This window comes from Anopheles ziemanni, chromosome 3 (genome assembly GCF_943734765.1).
Source record: "Anopheles ziemanni chromosome 3, idAnoZiCoDA_A2_x.2, whole genome shotgun sequence".
Lineage (NCBI taxonomy): Eukaryota > Metazoa > Arthropoda > Insecta > Diptera > Culicidae > Anopheles > Anopheles ziemanni.
The window spans coordinates 35,107,747-35,134,382 of record NC_080706.1 but is presented as its reverse complement, the minus strand read 5'-3'; the positions used below and the strand labels follow the sequence as shown (position 1 = coordinate 35,134,382).

Genomic DNA, 26,636 nt, shown 5'->3' with positions numbered 1-26,636 from the left:
ATCATACATTTCAATCCTGTCACTGAATAAATTGTTTGTTTAGTGTAATTATTTGTGAGTAAAATATTTATAAATTTTCATCATGATCGATTTGAATATCTTTATATTTACTTTTTGGGGTAAGAATAAGGCCGTGTCCTTACGCTAGTTCGAATTCGACTCACGTTAAAACACACACAACACGTGATATCAAACGTAAGACTAGCATTGTAACATAGTGGACACTTACTTAAATGTGGATAGCAAGAACTAGTGCAAATAAACATGTTTTGTTCTTGTTTCTTGCTGGTAACGTTGGTATTTGGATCCAGTTTGCTGCAATGTGGATAAGTATGTATGCTTTATTAAGTAGAACATGTACCACAATTGTAAAATAAAGCATCACCACAATGAATTCGACTTACATTTTACATTACTTACAGAATGCATAGATTTGAGATTTGAGTAAAAAAATATTGTTTAATAAATTATGGATATTACGCATTGAAATAAACATGCTAAATAAGTAAAATCCAATTAAAAAAATACTCAACTTAGGTCACAATTGACCAGTGGTTCACGGGATCCATCATTTAGTCTGATTTCTAACTTTTCAGAAAATTTTCAATTATTGTTTTAATTTCCGTGAGTTTAAAAAACTTTCAGTAATAATGTATTGATGCCTAAAGATATACGAAATTCAACCTTAGTATAAATAACATAAATTTTCTTTGAGTAAATTTGTTTTTTGAACGAAGAAACGTCCCTTAACGTCCTTATTAAGGAAAAATGGAAGGGAGTGGACTTATGTAGTTGTGAGTTCTTTCCAGGCTATGAAGGTTGGAGGGAATTTATTAGTAGGATTTTACGGTGTGCAGACCTATTTGTGTGTACTTTGAATTTAATTTTGTTAAGAATGTGTCAATCTTATCAATTTAATATTTAAGTTTATGTTTATGTTATTTCAACCAAAACGGAAAAATTACTCATAGTCCAATACATCAGTCTCATAGACCAATTTATTTCGTAGTGATTTGTTGCTTAGAGGAAATCAAGGCATTTCTTATAAATTCTCGAGGAATCCGGTATATTAGTACAACCTGTTTTGAAAATATGAATTTTGACTTTATATTTTAACACTTCGCAGAAGTTAAAGGAACATTTCGTACTAGGACAAATAACGCTATTGTATTTATTTTTTCGTAGCGTTAAGATTTCATTCCTGTACAACCAGTGTTGGTAGTAGCACAATTATGGGATCACTTTTCCTATATCCTCACAATGTTTTACACTATCCAAATTGAATTTTATCTGCTATATAGCAGATTAATTCTACACATTTTCGAAGATTTTACCCACAAGGCAAACAGAGGACAGACATATTGTCACAATGTTTTTCATATTTGATTGAACATCACCGGGTCAAGATATCCAGGAGGGGTAAAATTCACTGGCTATCGTGCAATTAAGCTGAATTAGTTATGCAATTTAAACATGTATAATCTGATGAACATAAAATATTCTAGAGTTAATACTCTAATATTGAGATGTTGATGAACATCAACACACCGGCGTCAGACTCAATTTTAACCTAATTTCTTAGAATAGTTAGCATTGTTTGAGAATCAAAGATACTTAACAAATAATAAAATTCTAAAAATAGCACGAGTTAGCCACTTTTTCGCAACTTATATTGGTCAATTTTAGATAAATAAATCCTCCATAATTCGTACAATTATTCTATGGTTTAAACACATTTAATGCTTCTTCCCGTTTATTTAATACACTTCACCTGCTGTAAGAATATACCCACCTCCAGAATAAAAGTCTGCTGAAAACTAAGACATGAATCATACACGATTTTTGACAAAAAATGTAGATATTTTCTTCGACTATACCACATCTGAGGTTATCTCGAGATAATGACGGCTTTCTTAACGTGGTTTGTCAAAATCCAAAATTATTTGAGTTCTTGTTTACTGTTTGTATTTAGATTTCAATAAGTCGTGTTGATAAAGCCTTTGTTATGTCGAAAATACCTCAAATAACTTGAGCTTTATTCATTAGAATAAGTGATCCCTTGAAGCAAATAGTTTGGAGCTGGATACCCCAATTCGACCACAATCTATGAATGTTGGCATTTCCCAATCGTGGCCAATACGAAACGAGTCTTCAAAGGACGATTTATGTACGCACCAAGGGAACCTTAGTAACCTATGATGGGCTTTAAAGTGATGTTGTGGTAAACAAATAAATAAGTAGAGGTTGATCATCAAACGTAGTGTTTAAATAATTGCCCTTACAGTTTAAAAAGGTTCCTGTATGGATACGTGATGGAGTAATCTAAATGTGTTGCATAATAAATTTAAAAAAATATCTGTAATCAAAAGTATTATAAATATGTTTAGTTTTAGGAGCGCACATAAATTGACCAAAATACAGGGGTGATGTTATACGAAGGTGGTGCTAAGCACGCAAACATAAGGGAACCGGCGCGCTGACCTGTGCTACGGCGATAAAACCGCACGATACGCTGGACGCAAGGGAACACTTTTTCGAGCATAAAGAGCGACCACGGAGAGCGTCTTTCCCTGCCCCAGCGGGACTGTCGGGCTGTGGCATGTTTACACCCTCGTGGGCTGGTCGTGTTTTTGCCGCAGGTTGGAAGATGAATGACTTGTGAATATCACGGTAATTACACTTTGTGGATCGGATCGGCCACCCAGCCAGCGCGCCCGGATGATGCATCAAAGCGAAAACGGCGCGATGGAATCCTGTTGTAGGCGTGGGCGTGTGTTTAAAGTGTGCCATGATAGTGTGCATCGTAGCCCGTGGCTCGAGGGATGGAATGAGTCCGGGTGGCGATAGCCTTCCTGGGTTTAGCTATGCGATCCGAGAGAAAAGCACCAGCGTCGGACTAGAAGGACCTGAGGAAATTATCCTGAAGGTAGTATACATATGCGGTGGCCGCATCCCGACATGCCTGACGGAGGTGTACGAATAATTATGTTCGCCCTAGGACCAAAGAGATTCAAAAGCCTGCAGATGACAGTCCCGACTGGCTACGGGTTTGATGGGTTTGGTATGCCAGGAGCGCCTGGCCATTCATTGGAATTTCAAACAGGATACGACCATGCTGGTCGTGCTGAGGCGCATCGTTATCAGTGCGCGGCGATTCCTTCCGTTTCTCACGGCTCGTAGCCATGGGTGGACGTTGTGGTTGCGTTTCATGGCGGTTGGAGCCGTGTTCCGGTCGACAGCAGGACGCCTTCGGTGTCTGTGATTGACCTGGTTTCGTTCGCGCTCGGGACGCCAGTGTTCGCCGTTGACCCCATTAGAGCGTCGGCTGCGTCTTTTTACGCCTTCGTTTTCCAAGCAGCTTCGCTCGGTTTCGCTGCGGGCGAATGGTATCCAGTCCCTGCAGTCCGGAAGTGGGAACTGATGGCGTGCTGCTGCGAGCGGACTTGTCGCGACGAGCGAACCCGCCGGTGAACCGTACTCAAATAACGAGATTGGCGTTGGTGCCAGTGCGTCTTACATGGGTCGTTTAACGCTTGGGCCAACACCCCATCGGTAGCGGGTTGTGGGAAGAACAGTAGTACACCATAGTCATCACTCAGTATCGTTGACACAATGGAAAAAGGTGGATGCTGCCCTTGCGACGACCACCAGCTCGAGTCGGGACACGAAATGGGCAGGGTAGTTCCTATCGGTCGCGGTGACAACAGCACGCTACCACCATGGGAACGCCCATCCTGGTTGATTGGGCATCTAAAATGGGTCTGTCCAGAACAATCGATATGACGATCCCTTGCGGTCGTGGTGTGGCGCGGTCCGGTAGCGCTCGAATTTTCCGTTTTGCAGCGGTACGGTACGGTGATACCCGTCTGGATAGGACGCGTCCGCCCTTCGGAAGTATCGTATCGTGATCACGATTCCGTACCGTGGTGCCGTCCTGTGAGCGCCTGGGGACGCACCTTCCCATCCTCTGGAACCTTCGTGCCCGCTCGAAACGACGACGACGACGACGACGACGACGACGACGACGACGATGATGATGATGATGTGAGCTGTCGGAAACAAAGAATGTTGCGTTGATTATACAACTGGCAACGACCGACCGACACGATGAGGGATGTAGTCCATTTTTAACCTTTTGTTTGCACGGATGAATGGTTGTTCCAGTTGATAATAATGGGGTGCCATTTTATTTCCCGTGAATGGAATTAGTTCTGTCTTAAACATTTGCGTCCAGTTAGTTATTCAAGTTTCTCCATTCGCATTTCACTTACACGCAGAACAACAAGAAACAAGTTAAAACTTAAAAAGGATACATATCTTTCAACTCACAAGAATACAAATAAGGCTTGTGGTTTTGTACTCGTATCGTGGACCGTTAAAATCGAAGTCGTTAATCATTACTGCAACTATGAAATCGAATTATTTAGAACGAAGATGATAGACAAACTATTTTTTTTTGTAAATTTATTTTTCAATTTTAATCTGAAGTAAAACGATGAGATACTATATCAGTGAAGAATGTTTTTAGTTTTCCTTATCGTACTTTGCACCCTAACGATACGAAATACTTATACCATTCTCAATCAATATTGTATAGAGCTATATCGAGTGTGGTGAGTGTTCGTAGTGAATCAAATAATCTAGCCAGCATTTTCTTCATACAAGTGGACAAAACTTTATGCAGTGTTATAACTGAATTTACATTCAATGCTACCATAAAGTCAGTGTAGAAAATGCTAGTTTACACTTCGACCGTTGCGATGCAATTTTGGTTGTGAGATTTTTTTCTTTTCAAGTTTGTTAGCGCTCGATCTATTTCAAAGATCATTTTGCAGATTCTATCACATTTTTGATACGGATATGGATTTCACATTCCTTTCGTTGAAACGCTGAATGTAAACATGATTTGACTGGGAAACCTGATTGATCAGATTTTTATGCAACAATATCATAAGAGTTGGTTGTATAATTGAAATTTCATACTGTTGAAATAAATTCGCAACATACTTTCGCTTTTGGCAATCATATTGTTGGTCATTATTTTCAAACACCTATGAAGTATGAAGATAAGAAGAAAAATATATAAAATCTTTGAACAATACCGATGTGCTGGTAGTTTTTATTTATCTGTTCATTTTTTATTTATGTTTATGTACTTTACGGTATAAATCTTCCATACTAGATTCAAATTATATGCCAGTCAATTTTAATTGTTAAATTTAACAGATAACTTTTTAATTTTGCTAACAATATTGGGTTTGTTTTATACATAAATAAATGTTTACGTATGTTGGCAATGTTTCAAACCACTCATAAATATTATAACGTAGTTACAAAAGAAAAAGACAAGTCACATATTTTCAACACCGTTCAATAGTTGCCACCGTTGTCGAACATGGCTGCGGTACATTTGTGTTAATTTCACGTTACGCTGGTCGTTGTTTTCTGATCCTGATGATTGATTTTCTCGTCCATTCCGTTCCCTCTCCTTCTACTATGCAGGCCGCCATCAAGGAGGGCTACCTAATGAAGCAGACCTGGTCGTTCCAGCGCTGGCGCCGAAGATACTTTCGACTGAAGGGACAAAAGTTGTACTACGCCAAGGACAGCAAGGTATGTATAGCACTCGGTCGTACCGCGCTCTGACATCTGCTCCAAGCGGTTCTTGCGGTTTGCGGTCTGCTAACCCTGACCAATTTTCCGGACCCGCCCTTGCCGAAGGCTACGCCTAGCTAGCGTGCCAAGCACAGGATGGCGTGTTCCGGTCGAATCTAATCTGTCGAATTGACGACGGTCCAGCCCTGGGAACACACCCGGGCCCACCTCGGTCCCCTGAGGGGGCCACCGCGGCGTGGTCCGACGTGCTGATTGACGGCAGCCAACATGTTGCATTCCATGTTCACGTATCCTTCGACACTGCGATGACCAACGATGTCCGTGGGTTTCTTTTTCGTCCCTTTCCACGGCCGCTTATCGACGACCGAAGGGGGCCAACTGTGTTGCGACTAGCGATGAAACAAATCTAGAATGCCGCTGCTAAGCGACCGTTTAGCCTTTTTCGATCGGCCATCGTTTGCCAAAACGGGAAAGACACAAAAAGTGTACCGTGATTGCAGACGAAATATCTTCGATGAAAATAAAATCTACTTCTCTGTGCACTACGAAGTATCCAATCGTAGTTGAGAATAAAATGACACATCAATATGACATTTTGATATTGACTTATTTCGACTGAAAAACGATTCGTCCTTCAACAAATTACTCTCCAAAGAAACTTTTCGTTTCACCTAACCCATAAACTATGTTGGAAAATGATTTCCTGCGTCCGTCCGAGGAAACAAACCAGGAGAAAAGCGTTTGATTGGAACCGTATCGGTTTGTGGAGGGCGTGGAATGCCGGCAGTTGCGATATTCGGGCAGCGATAAGCGCTACACTAGTCCGGCCATTAATAGCACCGATAGCGATAAGCGGCGTACGGTTCGGCGACCTACCTACGGCACGAAACCACTTATCCGGCATTTCCCACCGTAAGAATGTAAAGTGGATTGTGATGGCAGTAAAACGGAAGAATGCAGTGCGCCGTAACGCTGGAAGGACGTACGAAACCAGCGGAAGCCCCGGAACCGACAACATCAAGGACTCGTAAAACGGTTCCGCTTTTCGGTCACTTCATTCCGCGTCGCGCTGGTGTTGTAGTGCTCCGTGTACGGGCGTTTATGATGACCTGCTTTCAAGTGGCCTGTCCTCTATGAGCTATTCATGCGAAGGAGCGGTTCGTCATTGTTTCGGTCCGTTTGTGCGTCGTGTGGGGGTTGGCAATATCGGTTGGCTGTAACAAACATCGCGTCACTGGATCCATCGGACCAGAACCAAGGTTCGTTAGAGTGCCGGGCTTTCGGTGGTGGATGAAATGCATCAGCATTATGTCACAAAACTGTACACTCGCAGCGCGCCCGTACACGGTGGCATGCAATGAATCTGGTGGTGCTACAAGAAAAATCGTTTCTATTTCAACGACGCGCGACAATTGGCGACGATGTGAAAGCGGTTTCCCATACGCCTTCGCTCGTGCTGTGCCATCGGAATAGTCCATTATGTTCGCCGAGGTAGGTCCAGCTCTCGATCCTTTCTGCAGTGGAGGTAAAAGGAAAATTAGGTTTGCGCGGTAGGAACCCTTCCGGGCGCAGTTTCCTCGGTAACTGCCTGCCCGAGGAGGGAAGGGTCCTTGCTTCCACACTAAAATTCAATGCGCCATTAAAAGAAACTTGCCATAAATAATTCTCGCGTCGGTAATGTTAATGTTGCACTCGAGGGTTGACTGAATGGAGGCATTGTTCCTGGGCGTTGGGCGGTTCGACATTTGCATAAAGCCGGCACCGGAACGCTGAAAGCACTGTTCGCCCTTGGTAAAGGTTGTTCGCGAGTTTACCACCTGTGATTTTATGAAAGGCAGAGGAATTATTACGCTTCCCATTGTGTACGACCCTCCGTATAATTTTATTTCAGTTCGCTGGATTGGAGTTGCATTTCATGAGTATCATTACTTGGCATTTATTGTAAGCAGGTTAAAGCTGCCAATTTAATTAGCTGAAATGAGACATTAAAAGGTATTCAATATTGTGGAATGAATGGTTTCCACCTTTATAAATAGTAAAACTTCCATCATAATTCTATTAAAAGGAATTCAATATAAAGTATTCAGAAGTAGTTGGAAGTTACCTTTACAAAGAAAAAGTATGTTTCAGAATAAGACACATTTGGATGAATTTTTAATAATTCGTTTATTTGCATGTTAGAAATTTAGCTCGAAGTTATTTAATATTTATGTGCTGGTTACAAAAACTGCATTTCAGTTCCTTGAAAAAATCCTCCATTGTTTTAATATACTAAATTAAGACCAACGATGTTTGGACATAACTGCAGCCAAAAGATATTTGGACTGTTATTATATTGTGAATTCTATAACTTAACCCATGAACTTTCAGTTTAGTTTAGACCCACGAACTTCCGATATCAGTTGATCCAAGAAATATCTAAAAATAATGAATACTTGGGGGTCCGCGACAGCCGAGCGGTAGCGCCGGTTAGAAAATCGGCCCATGAGCGCCGGGGCTCACCACCTCGACGGCGTGGGTTCGAATCCCAACTGAGACTGGACCCTCCCCTGTACGAGAGGACTGACTATCCACGTACAACAGAGAAACAAGTCTCGTAAGCCCTTAAGGGGCATGCATGACCAAGAGGTCGTTACGCCAAGAAGAAGAAGAATGAATACTTGGTCAAAAATAGCAAGAATAAATAGTTTTTGGATAAAAAAAATTATAACTTTAGTTAGGGAACCGGTTTTTAAGTTTTTAATGATAACAATACTCAATAGATCTACCATTTTTCTCGATCACTTTCTCCAAACGGGGACGGAATTGAAAAACTTTGGCAATTGAAGATGTCAGGGATCTAGCAATAGGGCAAGAACGTTCACAGGCCTTAACCTAAACATATGCCCATATTGTTTAATCAAAAGAATCCAAGTCCGGGCTGGTGGGAGGTCAAGTGTAATTGCCCAAAATTCCATATTTTTCTTCAGCTAAGCTTGAGTCCTTTTTGAGGTGTGTCACGGTGCTTTGTGCTCAAAATTGACTTTTTTCTCAGTATTAAATTTTAATTTAGCTTTGATAAATGCTGGAGATATTTTCCAGCTATTGAGAGCAACTGCTCCAAAATCTATGACTCCGGACGAATGTAAACTTGATTTTCAGGTTCTCTGAAACATCCTCAATCTTCTTCGGCGATCTAAACCTGTCTGTACATGTGTTAGGTACGGAATCAACGATGAATGTTTTGTCATCAGAGAATACGGTGACGGTATTACTTTATTTTAATGTTGACACCAAACGTTTCGAGAACTGCAGCCGTAGCTGTTTGATTCGGTCTAGTGCAAGATGACGGTTTACTCTGACTCGAACATATCAAATCATGTTTGATCAACCGATGCATGGTAGATTTTGAAATATCGGCTTCCTTAGCCTATTGTGATAACTTTTAAATAATCCACTGCACTGTAACTAAAGTTTTTGGTTTCCAGCCGATTTGATTATGATGATGTCCGGTCAACTTCTAGATGGTGACTGGTTTTCTGAATATCGTGTTCGGTCTGGTCAGTTTATTTATACCTCTTTTTGTGACCTACTTATTACATTTTGTGTACACTGTTGTTAGTTTTGGTAAGGCTATGGTGCTATAGTTATTTGTTGTAACTGGATGGACGTATGTTTGTTTTACATGTTGCGTAACCCTTGATTTGCACTACTATGTTTTAATTTGAACTTAGTTATCTCGATATTTGATTCATTGTAGTATTCTGGCCTTCTTCTGATTCTGCGACGCGTGTTCTGATCTTATGCTGATCGTGTAAACAATTGAAGATTGGTTACATCATCTTACAGCACGCTACGCTTATCAACAATGTTGATTCGTGCTCGCGCTGTTTTCGGCTATTTGTCTTATGCGTACAATGTTGTATCGTATTGGATTGTGTGTGAATTCATCAATCCATAATTCGGTTTAGTTACTGCAACATATTATTGGTGAACGTGTTGCGACATGTTCAGTTCTGAAATCTCTAGTTAGTTGCTTCCCTTACATTGTTGTGTGTTTCTTTGAATCGATTAACTCTTTCTTTGTTGCTTGAGTTCGGTTAGCAGATTACAACATTCTGCTACACTATTTCCGGAGCTATCTGCTCAATCAATCTGATCTGTATGTTATCTAATGATTACACATACACATGACCACGGGAAAAATAATGTTAAAGCCACCCAAAATATCATTGAAAACTTTAACATTTTTTATAGGACATACTGTAAGCTGTTTAATTATTTTGCTATACTACGCCAAATCACTGTACTGCGATTCTTTTGGATGAAGCGAGCAAATCATATTTTAATTATAGCAATGAAACTAAACCGTAATAGTACTCCGAGCAACGTTCAAATGTTTAGCTGTGTAAGGGAAAATAAATTATGTGAGTACGGATTTTAATGGCTATTTAAAGTGTTTTACTTTGCAAAACTATGACCAAAAGGTCAGCGGCCGTTTAGGCCGCAGTTAACCGTGCCGTAATTGCGCGTTTAAATGTGGCTGAAAGATTGAGCTCTTAATGTGCCGATTGATCATATCGACGCCATATGATCGTTTTGCCACAAATGTGCAATGCTGTTGCGAGTGCGTCATGCAGGGATTCTGTCGTTTCGGACTGACTGCCAGAGTAACCGGGGTTCCAGCGAACGGCATCTTGCCGGATCCGAGCGGGGCGAGTGAGTCGCTGCCTAAGAATAGATCGCCGGAGAGCGAACGGGTTCGCGCGATACTAATGAGCGATCGTTAGCAGTGTGCCGTTTCGGTGAAGCTGACGAGAGGTGCTTGTCCCGGAGCATGGTTGTCTGTTTGTGCGTGCGCCCGCAAGAGGGAAATGACTTCTGAAGTGTTGTCGAAGCGTGGCAGATTTATTTATACTTATATGTACCGCTTTCTCTGGCGGCATTAATGAGACCTCCAGCACGCACTCGGCTTGGCTCGAGGTGAAGTGCATCGCGGGAAATCCTATTACGTGAATAGTGCAAGTTTTGTTTGTGTTGTCCTTCTTTTTTCCTTCCTGAATCGTCATAAGTGAAATAGTGCAAAATAAATCATACAACTACTATTGGTAGTTTTCCTGCGAAGTTATTAAACTGATGTTTGCTTGGGGTGTCATTAATTTTAATTTAAAACTGTAAAGCCCCATGCACCATCGTTTGTGCCCCATGCATGTTTTAAAGCCCCATGCACCATCGTTTGTGAATAAATATGGCTCGGAACGTATTAATTTGAACCGGTATTCAAAGAATGTACCACCTAACGGTAGATTACATCACAAAATGACTTTCCCTTCCATTCAGTCAGATACCAAAAATAAGTTTAATCAAGCACGGAAAAGGCAATTAGTTATCCACAGTTCGATGTTTTTAATCAACGCATTGATACGGAGTTTGGTTCAAAGGTATAGTCTACAAAGGGACTGGTTTATAAATAGAAACGTACTGCACACTTTTCCTTCAGTCAGTGAATGCGCGCGTGTATTTTTTTTTGTCGAAGGAAATCATAATAATTCCGGCCTGATTGCGGCGTACTAATATAATTATGATGTAGCAACACTTGCGTACGAGCAGGGAGCGCGATAAATGATTGATGCACGGGCGTAAAAACCGGCAGCGGTGTTGCTTAATCCACGCGTTTTCCAAATCCGAGCGCGTTCCATATCGCTGCTGTAATGTGCGGGTGCCGTCCGCTAAGTAACACCTATCATAATCTCATTTCGCGGTATATATGAAAATAAACATTTTTCCGTCAGCACGAGGCCATGCAATGGCGGGGGGGGGGTTTCGATTTGTTTCCTTTCTAGCGTCCATCCGCTCTCTTCTAGGCCCCGTTTTTCCGTTCCGTTACCTTCCGCTGACCGTCGAGCACCGTTACCGATGGGCGCTTTTTTTGCCCCTGACCTAGTGCCGAAAGCGGCCTTCCCGTGGACGGATGAATGGGGGGGAAAAAAACGGTTGGTCAGAAGGAAAAAAAGCAATATGCAAGAGAACGAAGCTTGGCGGAACGTGGTAAAACCACGGCCTAGTGGAGCTCGGGCTGGAAACGGCGCGGTAGTCGGGATGTTCATCCATCATTTTTCCAATCACACACCTGACACCGCGTTCGCGTGATGATAGCGAATTTGCGGGAATTTTCTCGCCACATGCAACGCGTGTGTGTCCATTAGCGTTTGCCCGCATCAACCCGATATCCCGCGGCGGGGGTGTGTCCGCCCCGAAGCGCGCAGCTGGATAGTGTGTTTGATTAAAAGCGGCTAGGAAATGGGGGAAAAAAGTTCTCTTTTGACACCGTCAGAACTGGACCGCAACACGCCCAATTTTGCTGGGGTGCGTCGTTCGCTTTAACCCGTAACGTCTACAAGTTGCTAAATTGACGAAGTTTACAAAATTTAAATTTTTAAAGTGAATATTGCTACAGATTAATGTGAATGGGATGAAAATATTTGTTTTGTGCCTAAAACTACTTAAACGATTGCTCTAGCAGTTTGTGTGTAGTTTGCACAACATAAGTTTGAGAAACTAAATTCCATCACTGACGAATTTTATTGCAGTGGAAGTAAAAGAAATCAGTGCCATTTTTTATTACTAGTTTTCACAATAAAAATTGGTTTTTATCATGGTCAACGTCCTAGCTCTGCGGGCGCACATTGCGTTCAGTTGATTTTCGATGGCTGTGTTATAACCGATTTTCGTCTTTTTCTTACGATACTTATAGTCTTTTTAGCCCAACTTTGGAACCCTTCAGAATACTTCAAACATTTGTTAAAAATATCATGGGTATAAAATAAATAATACGTAACAAAAATTTGAGTTATTCGATTCGATTCGATTGCCTGTGGTATGTTTAATAAGTATGTCAACGGTAGGCTTATATGCATCATAGTTGCAGTTGAAAAATTTGCATTAACTTTTTCGAACTTTCATTGGGCAAGTTTCATCAGCATTTTGTTCGAAAATTCCTACCGAATGTTTTCGGTCGTAGACGTAAGGGTTAACGCAGTCAACCACCATGCGTCTCCATCGAGGTGAAGAAAACCGATGCGACGATACCAACCAGCACGATGGTGTCGATGGTAGCTTTGTTGTCTTTTATACTGGCCCTCGTGGTGGTTGGCGTGCCGCAAAAGGATGTAGGAAACCGGAACGGCGGGAAACTACTGCTACTACTACGACGGTGCCGCATTACGGGAGTGCGCGCGTTCGGTGTTTGTCTACGGATGGCGTAAGAAAAACGTCTGCACGTGAGCAAACGCAACGGCTACGGTGCGGGGGTCAGAAAGAAGAAGCCAGAGGTAAGAGCACACCGGTTTCGGCCGAAGGCGAGAAACCGGCGCAGTGGTGGGAAGGTGAGGTGAAAATTGCAAGCAGAAAGCAGGCGCTGGAGAGGGAAAAAAAGCACGGACACCGGGGGAGGGCCGTTCGTGCGAAACCGGGCACTATTTGGCAGCTGAACATCTTTCCATACTTAACTAAAACGTCGACGGCGAGGCCGAACAGCGATTGCCAATCGGAAAATGGTCGGAAAAATATAGCAAAGACGATGAGAGGGTTCGGTAGCTTCGAGCCCGGGTCTCGTGACCGGACGTGGAACTGGACCTTACTCTCGTGCAAGGGGAAGGGAGGGGAGGGGTTTGTACGAGAAGAAAGTCAGCGTAATCATGTGTTGCGCATCGTAAAGGGCAAAGCTAAGAGGAAAACTCGGTGGCGGATAAGAAGCGACCCGAGCGGCATATCGATTAGGTTGGTGTCTTGCTCGTGCCGGTTTTTCGCGGGTTTGGCTGGACGGGTTTTCCCACGACGTTTCTGCGAGAAGCAGGGATAAATAATTGATCGGCCAAAGAGAGAATTCGGAGAGCGGATGACAGGAGACGAGCAAGCTCACGACATTGGAAGAGAAGCGGGATGTGTTCGCTCGTTTGGGAGAGCACTGCGTTGGGAGAGTGAAATGTCCTTAGCTCGGAGATCGACCGCTAGGAAAACGTGGTCAAAGTGTGGTTGGGTTGAGGAGGGAAGCATAAAGGTGCGGGCAGGTTAGTATCATGCTCGAACAAATTTTAAGCAGCATCACCAGCTCCCTCCATCGTGGGAAAGGAAATACGGTCCCATCGATTTCGGGTCAAGCGGTGGAATCGGTGGAAATGGGGTCCATGCTTCGTGGTCATTGGTGGGTGGTGAGGGTGGAGGAAAGTATGAAAATGTATTGCACAAATGGTACGTCCCTCCCTAGGACCGCGCACGTCGTAATGCTTTGCACATGTGCTTCGGTTGGAAACCAGTAATGATGGGGGAAAACTTGCAGTTTTCCTCTCACCATGTTTTTCGTTTCGCAATTTCAAGATTTATTCATCACCTAGCATTAGCCTTGTTTGTCGGTCAATTTCATTCCCAAATTATTCCACCCGCCTACTCTGGCCAAAATCGAAGCGCTCACGGTTCATAGTGCCGAAAATGGTGTGACTTACTAGATCGTTCAAATATTGATGGCAAACAAAGAGCCCGCACGTTCATCAACACCGACCGAGTTCCACGGTTTAGAAAAATGGGATGCTGTGGCGGAGGCGCGTTTGAACAAAATGACCCAATAATTTATTCAAATTTACGAACATTTAGCCCGTCCTTTCTGACTGACAGCCGGGTCGTCGGACAGGTTTGCCTCGAGTTTTGGAGCGCTGCTCTAAGTGCGTGTCGGGTTGGTTTTTCACCTTTTTCATTACCTACTCCCGGGGATCGGAGGCAAATCTGTTGGTTTCCTCGAAAAAACAAAAATCAATTCACGCTGCGTGGAACTGCTGACTCTTATCAGACGCGAGGGAAAAACCTCAGCTAGTGCGTACATCGCCCGAAAGACATTGGGCTGAACGTTGGACACCGTAAGCCACGTGTGCCGATGGGCCGAAGACCTTTAAGCGTCGGCTCGTAAATCTCCATGCCAAGTCGCGGGAAACGAGAAGCCGAGGAGGAAAAAGTTATTTAATGAAATTGCAAACGGGCGAAAGTCTTTCCTCCGGAGGCTTCGCGCGCAGACACACGCACAAACTAAGGGAGCTCGCGACGTTGGCGCGTGGATTTATGAAACTTTCCCGGCGGCCCGGGCCAGATGTTGGCAGAAGGCAGCCGGGCCCAGTGATATATGAGGTCCAGCAGGGAGAGCGCTCGGCAAATGAACCGAAAAAGCCATACCTAAACCCAGCATCGTGGTTTCGGCGAAGCAACAGTGTTCGCGTACGGCTGGATGGTTGGGAATTGTTGTTTTTTGTTTTCGCGACGACCCCGACTCCCATCCCCCTTTCCCACCACAGTGGATAGATGTTTGCTCGGTTTTGGGCGCGAACCACTCGAGACCGAAGCGAACGCGTGACTAACGATCAACTCGCGGATGGTGGAGAAATTTTTTCGGGAAATCCATCACCTTTCGGCGGGTTACCCTCTGTAGGGTGTGAAGATATTCTCTGGCCATCGCCGAGAGAGAGAGAGAGAGAGAAAGAGAGAAAGACCAGCACAGAGAGTAGCACAAGGTGGAGAAGGACGATTCGCGAGAGATTCCGACATCGAAAAGGGATGACTATGGTGGACCGGTCGAATCTGTCCCGTTTTTACAACGGACCGTAAAAGCGGATGCAGGCCTGTCCTCTTCGGTGCAGGTCGGGCTGCGCTCTTTGCCATCGTTCGAGCAGCTCGGCAAGATTTCCCGGAGAGCGCCTCGGGATCCCGTGCAGTGCCGTGCAGAACCGCGTCGTGGCTGGTGCCGCAGTGTACCGGAAAGAATCAAAACTAGAACGCTCGCCCGAGCGGAGAGTCAGTATTGGATCTAGGTTCTAGCGCGCACGGTACTGCTGCTGCTAGGGTTAGCCGGAACCGAAGGCACGCTGCCGGACTTGCCAGTGACGCACTGCACACTGGCCGCGTTGCGACACTGCTCCAGACCGCGCTCGTCGTCGTAGTCGTGGCGTCGGACCAAAGAACAGCCTCGTGCTCAGACCAAACAGGACAATCAGAACCGTACCGGGATGGTGTAACGTGTTTGTCGCGCTGGAAAGAAGCGAGTGTCAGTGTTTCCGTTCTCAGCGCCAGGCTGCAGAAGGAAGGGAAGATAAGGAACTTGCACAAGCTGGAATGCTCCCTTGGAGCGTGTGAAACGTGGCACAAATTTGCCAACAGACTCGCCGTTCAGCACCGTTACGGGCAACCAAGTTTATTCCAAGTTTAGAGTTAACTACGTAGCGTTAGTCTCCTTAGGCGTATCGTTAAGACTACCGTAGTGGCCATTCGCAACCGTAACTGTGACGATTAACAAACGTGTACGCGCTACCTAGCGACTGCAAGTGAAGCAATATCAGTCAAAATAAAAATACAAATTACGAGCACCAGCAAACAACTAGCACCAGTAGCTCCTTAAACTGTAACATAGTAGATACTATATGAATATATATCTTTACAACAACGTTTCTTGTCACGGTGCCATACTTCGTACCACGAAACCACCTCTCTCACCACACACACATCAAAAGTGAATGCCTTCCTCAAAGCAAAGCCTCCGGAATTATGCAATCGTAGCGAGTAAAACTCTAGTTCGATAAGTCATTGGTGTTATCATACAACGTGATCGGGGACGGACCCTCTTCCACGAACCGACCGTGCCCCGTTAAAGTAGTGTCCTTCTCTGAGGTATAAAGTAAGCAATAGGTGCGCAAGGTGTTAGGTACGCACGAGATTCTCCCTATCTAGAGTGTTAACAGAGTTTTCAAAGTTTATATCGGTAAATAACATTCAAACGAAGCTACTCGCTTGTTAAACTGTATATTTGGACGTGGAATTGTTGGTTGAGCTGTTCAATCGTGATATTGTGGCAACTTCAACGCACAGGCAGAGGACATTCTGATCTCAATCGGACCATAACAAGACGTTGAGTGTATGAAGAAACGAACCAACGTGAAGCAGGAGAAACAAAACTGAAAAAGATACAAAGTTTGGTAAGATCTTGCTATTCCTTCGTCAATCAATCAATCTACCTTAAGAGACAGTCGAAAAGAGTTGACTTGTTGAACGTTGTGACGTAGTGGTAATGTGCAATACCGTGTACCAGTGAGTTCCGATCCGGGGTTTGATTCTATCGTTGACTGCAACGAAATAAATTATTCGGTATTGGAGGTGAGTAAGGAACTGTGAAGGTTAGATTTATTGCGTAAAATGTTATGTTACTTCTATATCGAGTCACTAAATTTGAAATTTTCACCGATTCTAGTACTGCCTGACATAGTCCTTTTTTCGCCCTTGGTCAGTTGAGGGTAGAATAGTATTAGAAACACGTGTTTTCCGTTTGAGTACATTCCAATCTATGATGCACGACGAGGGCATTTTTTGAAAGTTTTTATTAAAACTGCTTTCGTATCCTAGTAGTAGCTGCATAGAATACTTTTTTGGTCTTAAACCGATGTCGGCGAGCATGACGTAACACAATGGACTTTCGTTTTCCAGGTAAATCCAATATCCAGGTTGAAAGGAACGAGTTTCCGTTCGCCCAAGATATCTTCCGATAACATATTACTGCCCGTTTGGTTTGCCGATTATCAAAGCGTGAAACGTTGGGTCCTAAAATAATTGGATCTTACTATCGATTTTAGTTTAAGCGTTTTCGGATAAGTCAACCATGCATGAGATCGATCCTCGACGAGGGTTTTACGTAGGCTATTTTCTTTATTTTATTTGGTTCACCCATGAAGGTGCCATTGAACCGTGCGAAGGATAATAACTGTGAACGCTGGGAACGCTAGCGCAACGTGCCAGAATACAAAAAAAAATGGCTAAATTATTCGACTTCAAAATACTTCCTCGACCCTTTTCATGCTGGTTTCGGAACCTGGGCTTGATCCGTTCCTTCGTCAATCTGTGGTAAAAAAAAAAATTACAGAAAAATGTCCGAATGAAGGCCACTTGCATCCAGAGGTCGGCCGACGTGGCGTACGTGTATGGATTTAATCGTGAATGTTTAACCGCCTAAGCCAGTGCTCGCCAATATGCAGCAATCTTTGAGCATCTGAATGAGGAAGCTATAAGTGTTGAAATGAAATAATTTAATGCATCATTTTTCAATCATGTTTAAGAATAAAAACAAAAATCCTAAAAAAAATTGATAAACATTATAAGCTTTTAGTAATAAAGATTTGTAGCATGCGTTGTTAGAACTAAGAAAGTAACGAAAGCAACACTAACTTTAATATATGGTAAAGTATTTCTTTTACCTTCAAGAAATCAGTCAGTCAGTTTCATAACTACATGTATTCCATGACTGTTATTGAATGTTCGGTTATACAGAAAATATTTGGTTTTACTACATAAGAAGTTTTGCCAAATCCTTATCCTTACTCCACAAATAAGCTGGAAAGAGGGAGAAACGATAAGTTTTCTTTCCTCATTTAAGTTTAATGTTGTGAGTGAAATAATTGTCGAATGCTCAATTGCATTTTTCATTTTTCTAGCAATATCACCTGATGATCGTTTATTTTTAACAATTTGCGTAACCAGCTGCTGCTAGTTGAATTGGGGGAAAAACAAATGCACCAAGCTAAACTAATCGCATACCGAGTTTCATTAGCAGGCGAATTTGAAAACCTATCGAAGATCGAGGAAAAACATTATTCACCTTCGAGGCCAATACGTGGTGGGAGGTAACGATCCGGTTTTTTTTCCAATCCCATTACGAAGTGATTGTTTTCGTATGCACGGAAAATTGAATACCGTTTTCATAACAATCAAACTGCCTGCGCAGGGTTGCGTGCGCGCCGTGCAGCCGTAAACATTTTCCACCCCACTTGACCTGGAAAGAATGATGACCGCGGACCGAATAATTGTTCAATACATTATGGAAGCGGGCCCGCGCTCGTCGACCCGCTGGTTCGAAAATAACCCTTCTCCGACTAGCCTTCCTTTTGTCCTTCGTGCTTAGGTTGCCCGAAAGTGGGTTGAAGTGGGCAGCCCTTCGTATGTCATTCATAAATGTATGAAGACGGTGGGGCGGGTGCTGGGCAATTGCATGGTTCCCGTCTTTCCGGGAACATTCGGTGCACATGCCGACACACATGCTGGCCATTTGTTTTTTTGTTGGTTTTGTTATTATCGGATCCGAACCGAGCAGAAGGCACAGCGAAACGAAAACAAAACGGCAATGTGTTTTGCATATTGCATGAATATTGATTGATTTCCACTCCAGTCGCTCTCCGGGAGTTGTGCAATATTTTGTGGTTTTTCCGGGCGAGATCGAGTTCCAAACAGCGGAACTGGAAGGAAAAAGAATGATTCATCGTTTAAAATTAGCTTGGATAATGAACGAAAATTGCAATAACGTGTTGTTTGGAGATGAAGGTGGTGATGTGCTGTTCACACATCGTATCGCACAGTGTGCCATAAAAGGGCCATTCATCGATACGTTACGCCTCTGTCGGAGCAATTCTGAGCTGCTATCATACCCGCCATGACCGCCGGCCAGTATCAACACAATGGCGGCTAATGGCACCGAGCGAAGAGTAATGAAAATGGATCGAAAAACCTTTCCCCAGCGCTGGTGTGCCATTCCCGGGTCCGCCATTGTCTGCGTGGCCGGATAAATTTGTGGTTATTGTGATGAGCACCATTGCGGAGGGAGCATGCGGTTCATGCAATGGCGTATGGCTCCCTAGAAGACAAAGGCACCGAAAAGCGAAGCCGTCTTCATTAGCTGGTTGTTTGTTTCTCTCGTTTTCTGCTATATGCTACATATCGGTGCCGTACTCACTGGCGTGCCATAAAATGTTTCCGATCGTTGGGATTTTCCTCCCCGGGGCGCCCTTCCCCCGCCCCTGCCGGGTGGGAGTAAACTTCTTGGCCGGGCGCGGGATGTACGCCGGTCAAAGGAGAAAGAAACAGTCAACAATGCATAATACGCTAAGGGCCGTATAATACGGTTTGGTGCTTCACGGAAAACTCCCGGATGACGCTCGATCCGCAGGTGTCCAAATAGATGACCCAAATAGCGTCGGACCAGTCGACCTCAATTACAAACGACACATCCGTGGAAGGACAAATCCATCACGCTGTAGTCCATCTCCCCTCCGTTTGTTTTCTTCTTCCATTCACTATTTGCTACTGACTATAGTTTCTTTCCTTTCTTCCACCGCAAAGATCGCCCCCATGAGCCCGACCGGCAGATGAGTTTATGTTTTGACGTCGTCGTACCGCTCCGACGCTGATGCGTCACCACGCGCACTTTCAATCAATCAACTTTCTATGCTTTTATGGGGCTATTTTTCCGCTTCATCTAGTGCGGGCTGGGAAACTGGTAATGCTGGCTGAAATTAATCGAATGAATTGCTTTTATCGGTCCTCGGTGAGCGGGGGGTTTGGAACACTTCAACGCGAGGTCTAAAGATAGTTGAAAAATGATTCGTTATAAAAAGAGCAGCGGATGCACGGGCGTCAGGCGGGAAAGGTGCAGAATGGTCAAGGGGTTGACCGAAAGGAAATTTTCTATCAGATCGAGGATAAGCTATCCTGTCCCGGAAGATCGATAGCGATGGCCTGTTTCCTTATCCCCTCGGAGGAAAGCAATTAGGTAGCGTCTTACAGTCGCTGATGGATTACATCTAACGGTGGCTTTCCGTTGACCGGTATTCTTGGGCAGCGCGCCTTTCGGACAACGATGGATCGCTCTGCTTCCCAACCGGTGTCTATGGTACAACCGATATTGATACAATGACTATTCCCCGAAGGAAACATTATTAGTATTAATATAAATGCTCTTTTTTTGTACACGGACAAATTTGTGCATCGAAGAAGCATAAAACCATGTGCAAAAGGTTTTATGTGACGTATTTCTCATGATCTGACCAATACCGGTTGAATGCGCACCGTAATCTAAAGCACTCTTCCGGGAAATTTTGTTCGTCAATATAAACCTTCCAATAAGATACTGATGAGAAATGATGTGAAATTTTCTTCGGACTTCTCGAGACTCTACGTCATCGGTGCTGTGCTTGGGAAGGATCCGTCGGAGTAATTGACCTTGCATGGATGGTTGAATAGGCAATGGTTCGTAAAGTGGTTATGACTTGCTTTGCAGGCATCAGGCGGGAAATAGAAACAGAACCAGCATTTTAATCTTCAAATTGTAAATTTAACCCGATGTACTGAATACATTTGATTAATAGTAAACTTTCTTGAATGACAAATTCTTCAAACGTGCAAAAAAATTAAACACTAAGAGGAGTAAAGCGAGAAGGGAAGGTGCGGGCCATCTACCGTTGGGTTGGGTTTATGAGGGAGATTATGTTAGTCAGGAGGGTATAAATATTCATCACGGATCTTAATCATAAATGCAACAAATTGAAACATGTTCACTGCCTGACATACATATTAACTACATGTTAATAAATATAACATAATATACTACACAAAATTACTTTAGTTTTACGTTTCATCTCCTAGTCGGAAATATAAATGTCAATATTACCATAAAAAGAAACAACCGCAATGTTTCTCTTGTTAAGGTATTTTACAAAATTTGCTATTTTGTTCACCATATTTTAACAATAAATTATCTTTCAACACCCCATTTTTCGCAATATATTGTACTGATTGACAGCAAATGCTTGTTGTAGCTTAAAACCCAAGGTTTGTTGTCTCTTTAAAAATATATTCAGCCTCTTGGATGATGGATGGACAAATCTTGCAGTTCCTTATTCAATGATATACAATCAACCTTTTATGGCACAAATGTAATTTGGTAAACTAAAACGATTTAAATACTATAAAAAGTAAGGTATTTGCTATTCCACCACTGTTACAATGTTTAACTTAAACCGCGATGCCTCCGAGGCGCAACGGCGTCATTCGGGCAGACCAAAAACGCTTTGATCGAGTGTAATGGACTTTGGATGCGAGTTGTAGCCGAAAGCATAAAAGTTCAAACATGTTTTCCCATTGGCTTTCCTACACACCAATTGAAACAGTTTGATGCTGGAGGCTGCTGTGGACGTACAAAAAGAAAGGAAAAGAGCGAGATATGGAGAGATTGAGAGAAAAAGAGAGAGAGATAAAACAAGTCAGAGACCATCACCATAAAGTGCCTTGCTTTGGGTTTAGAGGGTGATGAAATTTGAAATTTTGTGTGCTTTCTGCCGATGCATGGTTAGAGCTCTTGGTTTGGAAAATTCGATATAAACTTAGTTTACCGTGAACAGCGCCTGCACAACCTGTCACAAGTTGACAAATAGGACATTTTACGTGGCTTTTTCTACCAGGCAATTTTGAGAAAATGAAGAAACAAGCTTAATCAACCTAAAGGCAACGACGGGGCGGAATTGTTTGGTGATTAATGTTGTTTGAATTTTCCAAACTATTTTTCTCAGCATAGTTTTTCGTCTAAGATGAAAAACAATCCTCCGACCGGAGATGACTCGTTGGCTTCTTCTTTGCAAGCTGCCCAGGTTTTCTTTCTTCCACTCCGTACCTTGCGTTCGTTTGTCAAGTTCTATCACACGAGTAAATGTCAAAGTACCTTCAACTTTCCCAGCATATATATTTTTTCCGAGCTTCACCAACTGCGGAATCACTTTCCGTGATCCGGTGTGCTGTGCCGGGAAAAGTTTTCCCGAGCATATTGCAGCATCAGCGCCAGCTACCGTGCAGGTGATGGAAACACATAGTTTTGGTAGTTGTTTCTTGTTTGCTTGCTACCTTTTCCATAGCGTATCGCATACGTACATACGAAATGAGCGACGACGGTGCGGCAAATGTCACTCCTTGCGTCATCACGTTGCGGTGTGAGCCGAAGACTACCCTGGACCGGCAGCCAGCTATCGCCGTTTGATGCTGTAGCTTCGTGTATATTTTTATGATGCCATAATTGGGATGGTGTACTCCGATAAGCGTACGCCGATGACACTTGCTCGGACGTTTCTATCACACCAGGGCCTGAAATAGATTCCGCACTTTAGTGTGCTCCGCCGTCCGGTGTGGCGGCGATGGTTGGCGTTTGGCGGAACGTTCGAACGTATTTTGATTACATTTTCGCCTTTCGCCAATAAATCATGACCAATAGCTAGGGGAAGGGAAAGTGAGGATAGTGGAACACCGTGGTTGTGTTTTGGGACTTCGATTGGTTGTGCAGGTCATAATCATGTGTCGGAATTTATTAGAAAATAACCTTTGATAGCCATTGTTATGAGCAGTTATCAATGAAAAGAGGCCTCATTACAAACCCACTTCACGATGTCGTACTACCTAAAATATAGGAAAAAAAAGTATAAGTGCAATTTCTACGTTTAAGCTTGTTCACTAGCAACATTGAACCTTCCGTAAGGTCCCCGGTAAGATGTTTCGCAACCATTCGGACGGCTCGTATTCCGTAACCCGTTCAGCGAAATGGCGGCATAAAACTTTTGCCCCGTGAGCCCCACCTGCACGCTTCCATTAGCAGGAGTTGGCCGTACGGCGATCGGAACGTGTCGATACTTGCCGTAATGTGCGCAAAGTGGGTTCTCCGGACCATGTCCTGATTGGTGTGCTCGCTGGGCATCCCCCAAAAGGCGAACGATTAACCTACCCGCATGATGGAGAAACGTCTCGGGGTAGACGTGTTCATTTCCATAAACACTTGTTAGCACTATCATTATCTGTGCTGGGATACAGGCTGCAGCCGTTGGCCGGTCTCGGTTTGTTGTGCCAAACGGGGTAGAAATGATAGCGGGACTATCGATCGGAAATGGGATTGTTTGGAGCTTGCTGGCTGGCGCAGCGCTCCGTTCACCCGTATTGGGTGGGCAACGACGCGAGCGTGGTGGCAAACTTTGACTCCTTCAAGTGCTCATCCCGTCGGATACGTTGACGAGCGTGGCGAAAGGGTGCCTGAGAGCTTGCTTTTCGACGCACTTGGCTTGCGGAAGCCAACACGTGCACGCCTGCGTGCATTTACGGTGCAGTCGGGCGCATGGAATCTTTGCCGACGGGTGGGAAGTGAAATTCAATTTCATCCTATCGGGAACGGAAACAATCGAGCCACATCGGAAGTGGTTGCTGCTGTAAGGATAACAACAGTAAGAAAACCTGCATCGGAGGTGATGCAATCTATTTGTCGTAAGAAAGCATTGAGCGGGGGCAATTTGCCGATGCTAGTTTCTTGATTTAATTGGCTTGATTGAGTTGAAACAAACCTTTTGTACAAGTTTTTGTTGTGTGGTTTTAATTAAAATCATTGCATCCGCCATCCAACGCTCTTTCTCCTTGTTAGTTTGATAGGCTTTTTATGTAATATTATTTTTTAAACCTTTCTAGTTTCCTCAACGATAAGAGTCGAAGTAAATGCTCTAAAAAAGAGCAACGATCTTTTTTAGTAAATATTGATGAACATGAACAAGATTGTGAAATAGCCAATCGTGGGTGTTCGAAATTATAATGAAAACATTTCCTCCCTTCTTTTATAAATTTTGGCCAGCATCGGTAAAATAGTCTCAAAATTTGTTAAAATAGAGGCAAAAAATTTCAATCAAGTTGAAACAATCAGCATGGCATACGGGAAAATAAAAAAATCTTAGTTCGTAAATAATTTCATTAGCCAAATATATAAGACTAGGTGGAAAGTTGTTATAAATTAATATATCTGACTAATATTTATTGAGTTTCAAGCAAAGTATGAGGGATTTTAAAAATTCGGATAACCAATGAGATTTTACATGACATATTTGTTGAGTTGGTGTAAAGCAACTATCCTTGAAATCTTAGAAAATTACCTTTAGGTTTTGCCAAAGATGGTTTGAAACAGGAATTAAGAACCAAGAAAACAACACATTACAATTCATTTATTTATTCCCAATTAATACCAATACTTTATGTATACAGTTACTTTGAAGATACATCATCCCGACGCGGTTCATCATTTGGTCAGAATATAAAATTAGTTATTAAAAACGCTTTGACAAACTTTCAAAAAGTCAAACGAAACAATTTGGTTTGACTGTCGGCTTAAAAAGGTTTGCTATTTGAATACATACCTAGGTTTTTTTTTCGTGCAAAGAAAATATGGTTTCGAAATTAAATGAATCTTACACCAAACTCGTCGCTTTCCGGCTTCCAACGGATAGACGGGCGAAGATAAGCATTTCGTGTGTCAACAGGAAATTACATTTACACCGATACAGGGTGTGAAAAATTTAAGCAGCACAAAAACCAACAGGTTTACCGATGGTTGTTTTTTTTTGTTTTTGCGTCGATTTCGATCGATCCTGCGAAGAGCTTCAATCTGTCTAACATAATTTCCGCTAGAGCTGAAGCGTGTGTTTTCTGCAACTTGCTTGTCGAACCTTTTTTATCCTATTTTTCCTCCACATTTTCCACCGCATCATTTGGTTGGTGTGGAAAATCATACCCAAATGAACCCGTTGCGTGTTATATAATTTAAAGCCTACCTTCGAGTACGTAATGGTAGTATACGGGTTTCTTCTTTTGTTCACAATATCATTTTACCCATAGTTTGGTGCCAGCAAATATTCAGGAAGGAGTCGAACTGACTTGCGCTCCAATTGACAGCTTGCGGTAGAAGGGTAAGCCTAAGGCTATCGATGATGGTGGAAACTAACGGTTCCGCAGGATAGCTTTAATTATTCATGTTTTATCTCATAGGCTCAGGAGTTTTCACGTACCCGAGTGTCCTGGCGTAGCCTGGGGTATGGTTCAAGAATAAATTTACGCTGGTGTTGGTAGACTAAACAGCTCCCCGGAATGAAGCGGGACACAATGCGGCAACAACCATAGGATGGGGTAGAGTTTTCTCTGATGGCAAACACCGGGGATCAACAGCCAACCAGGTCAGCACATCCGCTTACCAACATCCGACTTCCTCGCGCAAAAGACATCCTCTCCTGCGGCCGTGAAACGTTTTTGTCAGGTGTGGTAAAATCTGAACCAGCGTGGGAAACATGGTTTTTAGCAAGTTGAATATTTTTTTCTAGTTTCAAACTCCAAGCGAAAGAAAACTCCTTTTCTTGCGATACCCAAATTCCTTTCACGGAAGAATATTTCCTTTGATAGCTGAAGGCGGCAGTCTCCGGTTCCTTCCAAGAATCCCGACGAGATTGTGTCGTGACTTTCAAAATGAAGACGAAAGAAGCGACAGCTGCTGTGTGCAGCCATAGAATTATGCGTCAACATTAGGAAAGTCAACGGTAGCGACACTGTCTGTACATGTTTGAATATGTTCGAAAGCTCGTTTGCCAACACATCCTACAGCTTCCTTTTATCCGCTAGCAAAGCCTTTTCACGGAGCTGGTATTCGTAGAAGCGCTAGTTCCGAAATCCTGCCGTATGCCGTACCCGTTCCCGGCGAACATTTGTATTGTATTTAATTGTTGGACTCGCATGGTGGCGGATGTACTGATTTAAACCTCGCGACACCCAAGGGAAAAGAACATATTAACATTTACTAGGAGACTCCGACGACTGTTTACGGTGCGGTTGTAATTGTTTGGTGTTAAGCATTAATTTTCGTATTTGGATAAATTACTCTTCTCACGCAACGTCACTGATGTTTCTCAGAAGTCCGTAATGATGGCGATGATGCTTCCTGCACCATCGCTGCCAACCAACCGACCGCAGCCGTTCAGCCGAGCTGAGAGGAGCATTAATGCTTCGCACTGTGGCGATGATGGCAGAAAAAAGTGTGCGCGGAATATGCTTATTAGAACGGCGCATTTTGGGGTGGAAAGCTTTCAACGTTATTAATTCAATTTTCGTTTCTCGCCGTTCGCAAGGTGACCTCCGGGTAGGAGAGAAGAAAAAGTTTCACGACCGCAAGCGCCAGCGATGAGTCAGAGGACGGGAGAGTAAATGAGCTTTGATTTTTATCTGGATTGAATAGAAGGGCGCTGTTTTGAACGGTCGGCGTATTTGTACGGCTCGCCGGAAGATATCATTTGGGGGTGGTTTTCCGAAAGGATCACGCTTTCGTTGTCGTACGAGAAATGGAGAGTGGAAGGCAG

The 26,636-nt window shown here is 43.4% G+C and overlaps 1 protein-coding gene across 1 annotated transcript in view; it reads left to right on the top strand.

The window, feature by feature from the left end:
• LOC131286822 (diacylglycerol kinase eta) overlaps positions 1–26,636 on the top strand; it is a 56,964-nt gene that overhangs the window by 845 nt on the left and 29,483 nt on the right. The window contains exon 2 of the mRNA XM_058315823.1: positions 5,503–5,613. Within this exon, the coding sequence (XP_058171806.1) occupies positions 5,503–5,613 (111 nt within the window). The remainder of the gene's footprint in view (positions 1–5,502; positions 5,614–26,636) is intronic.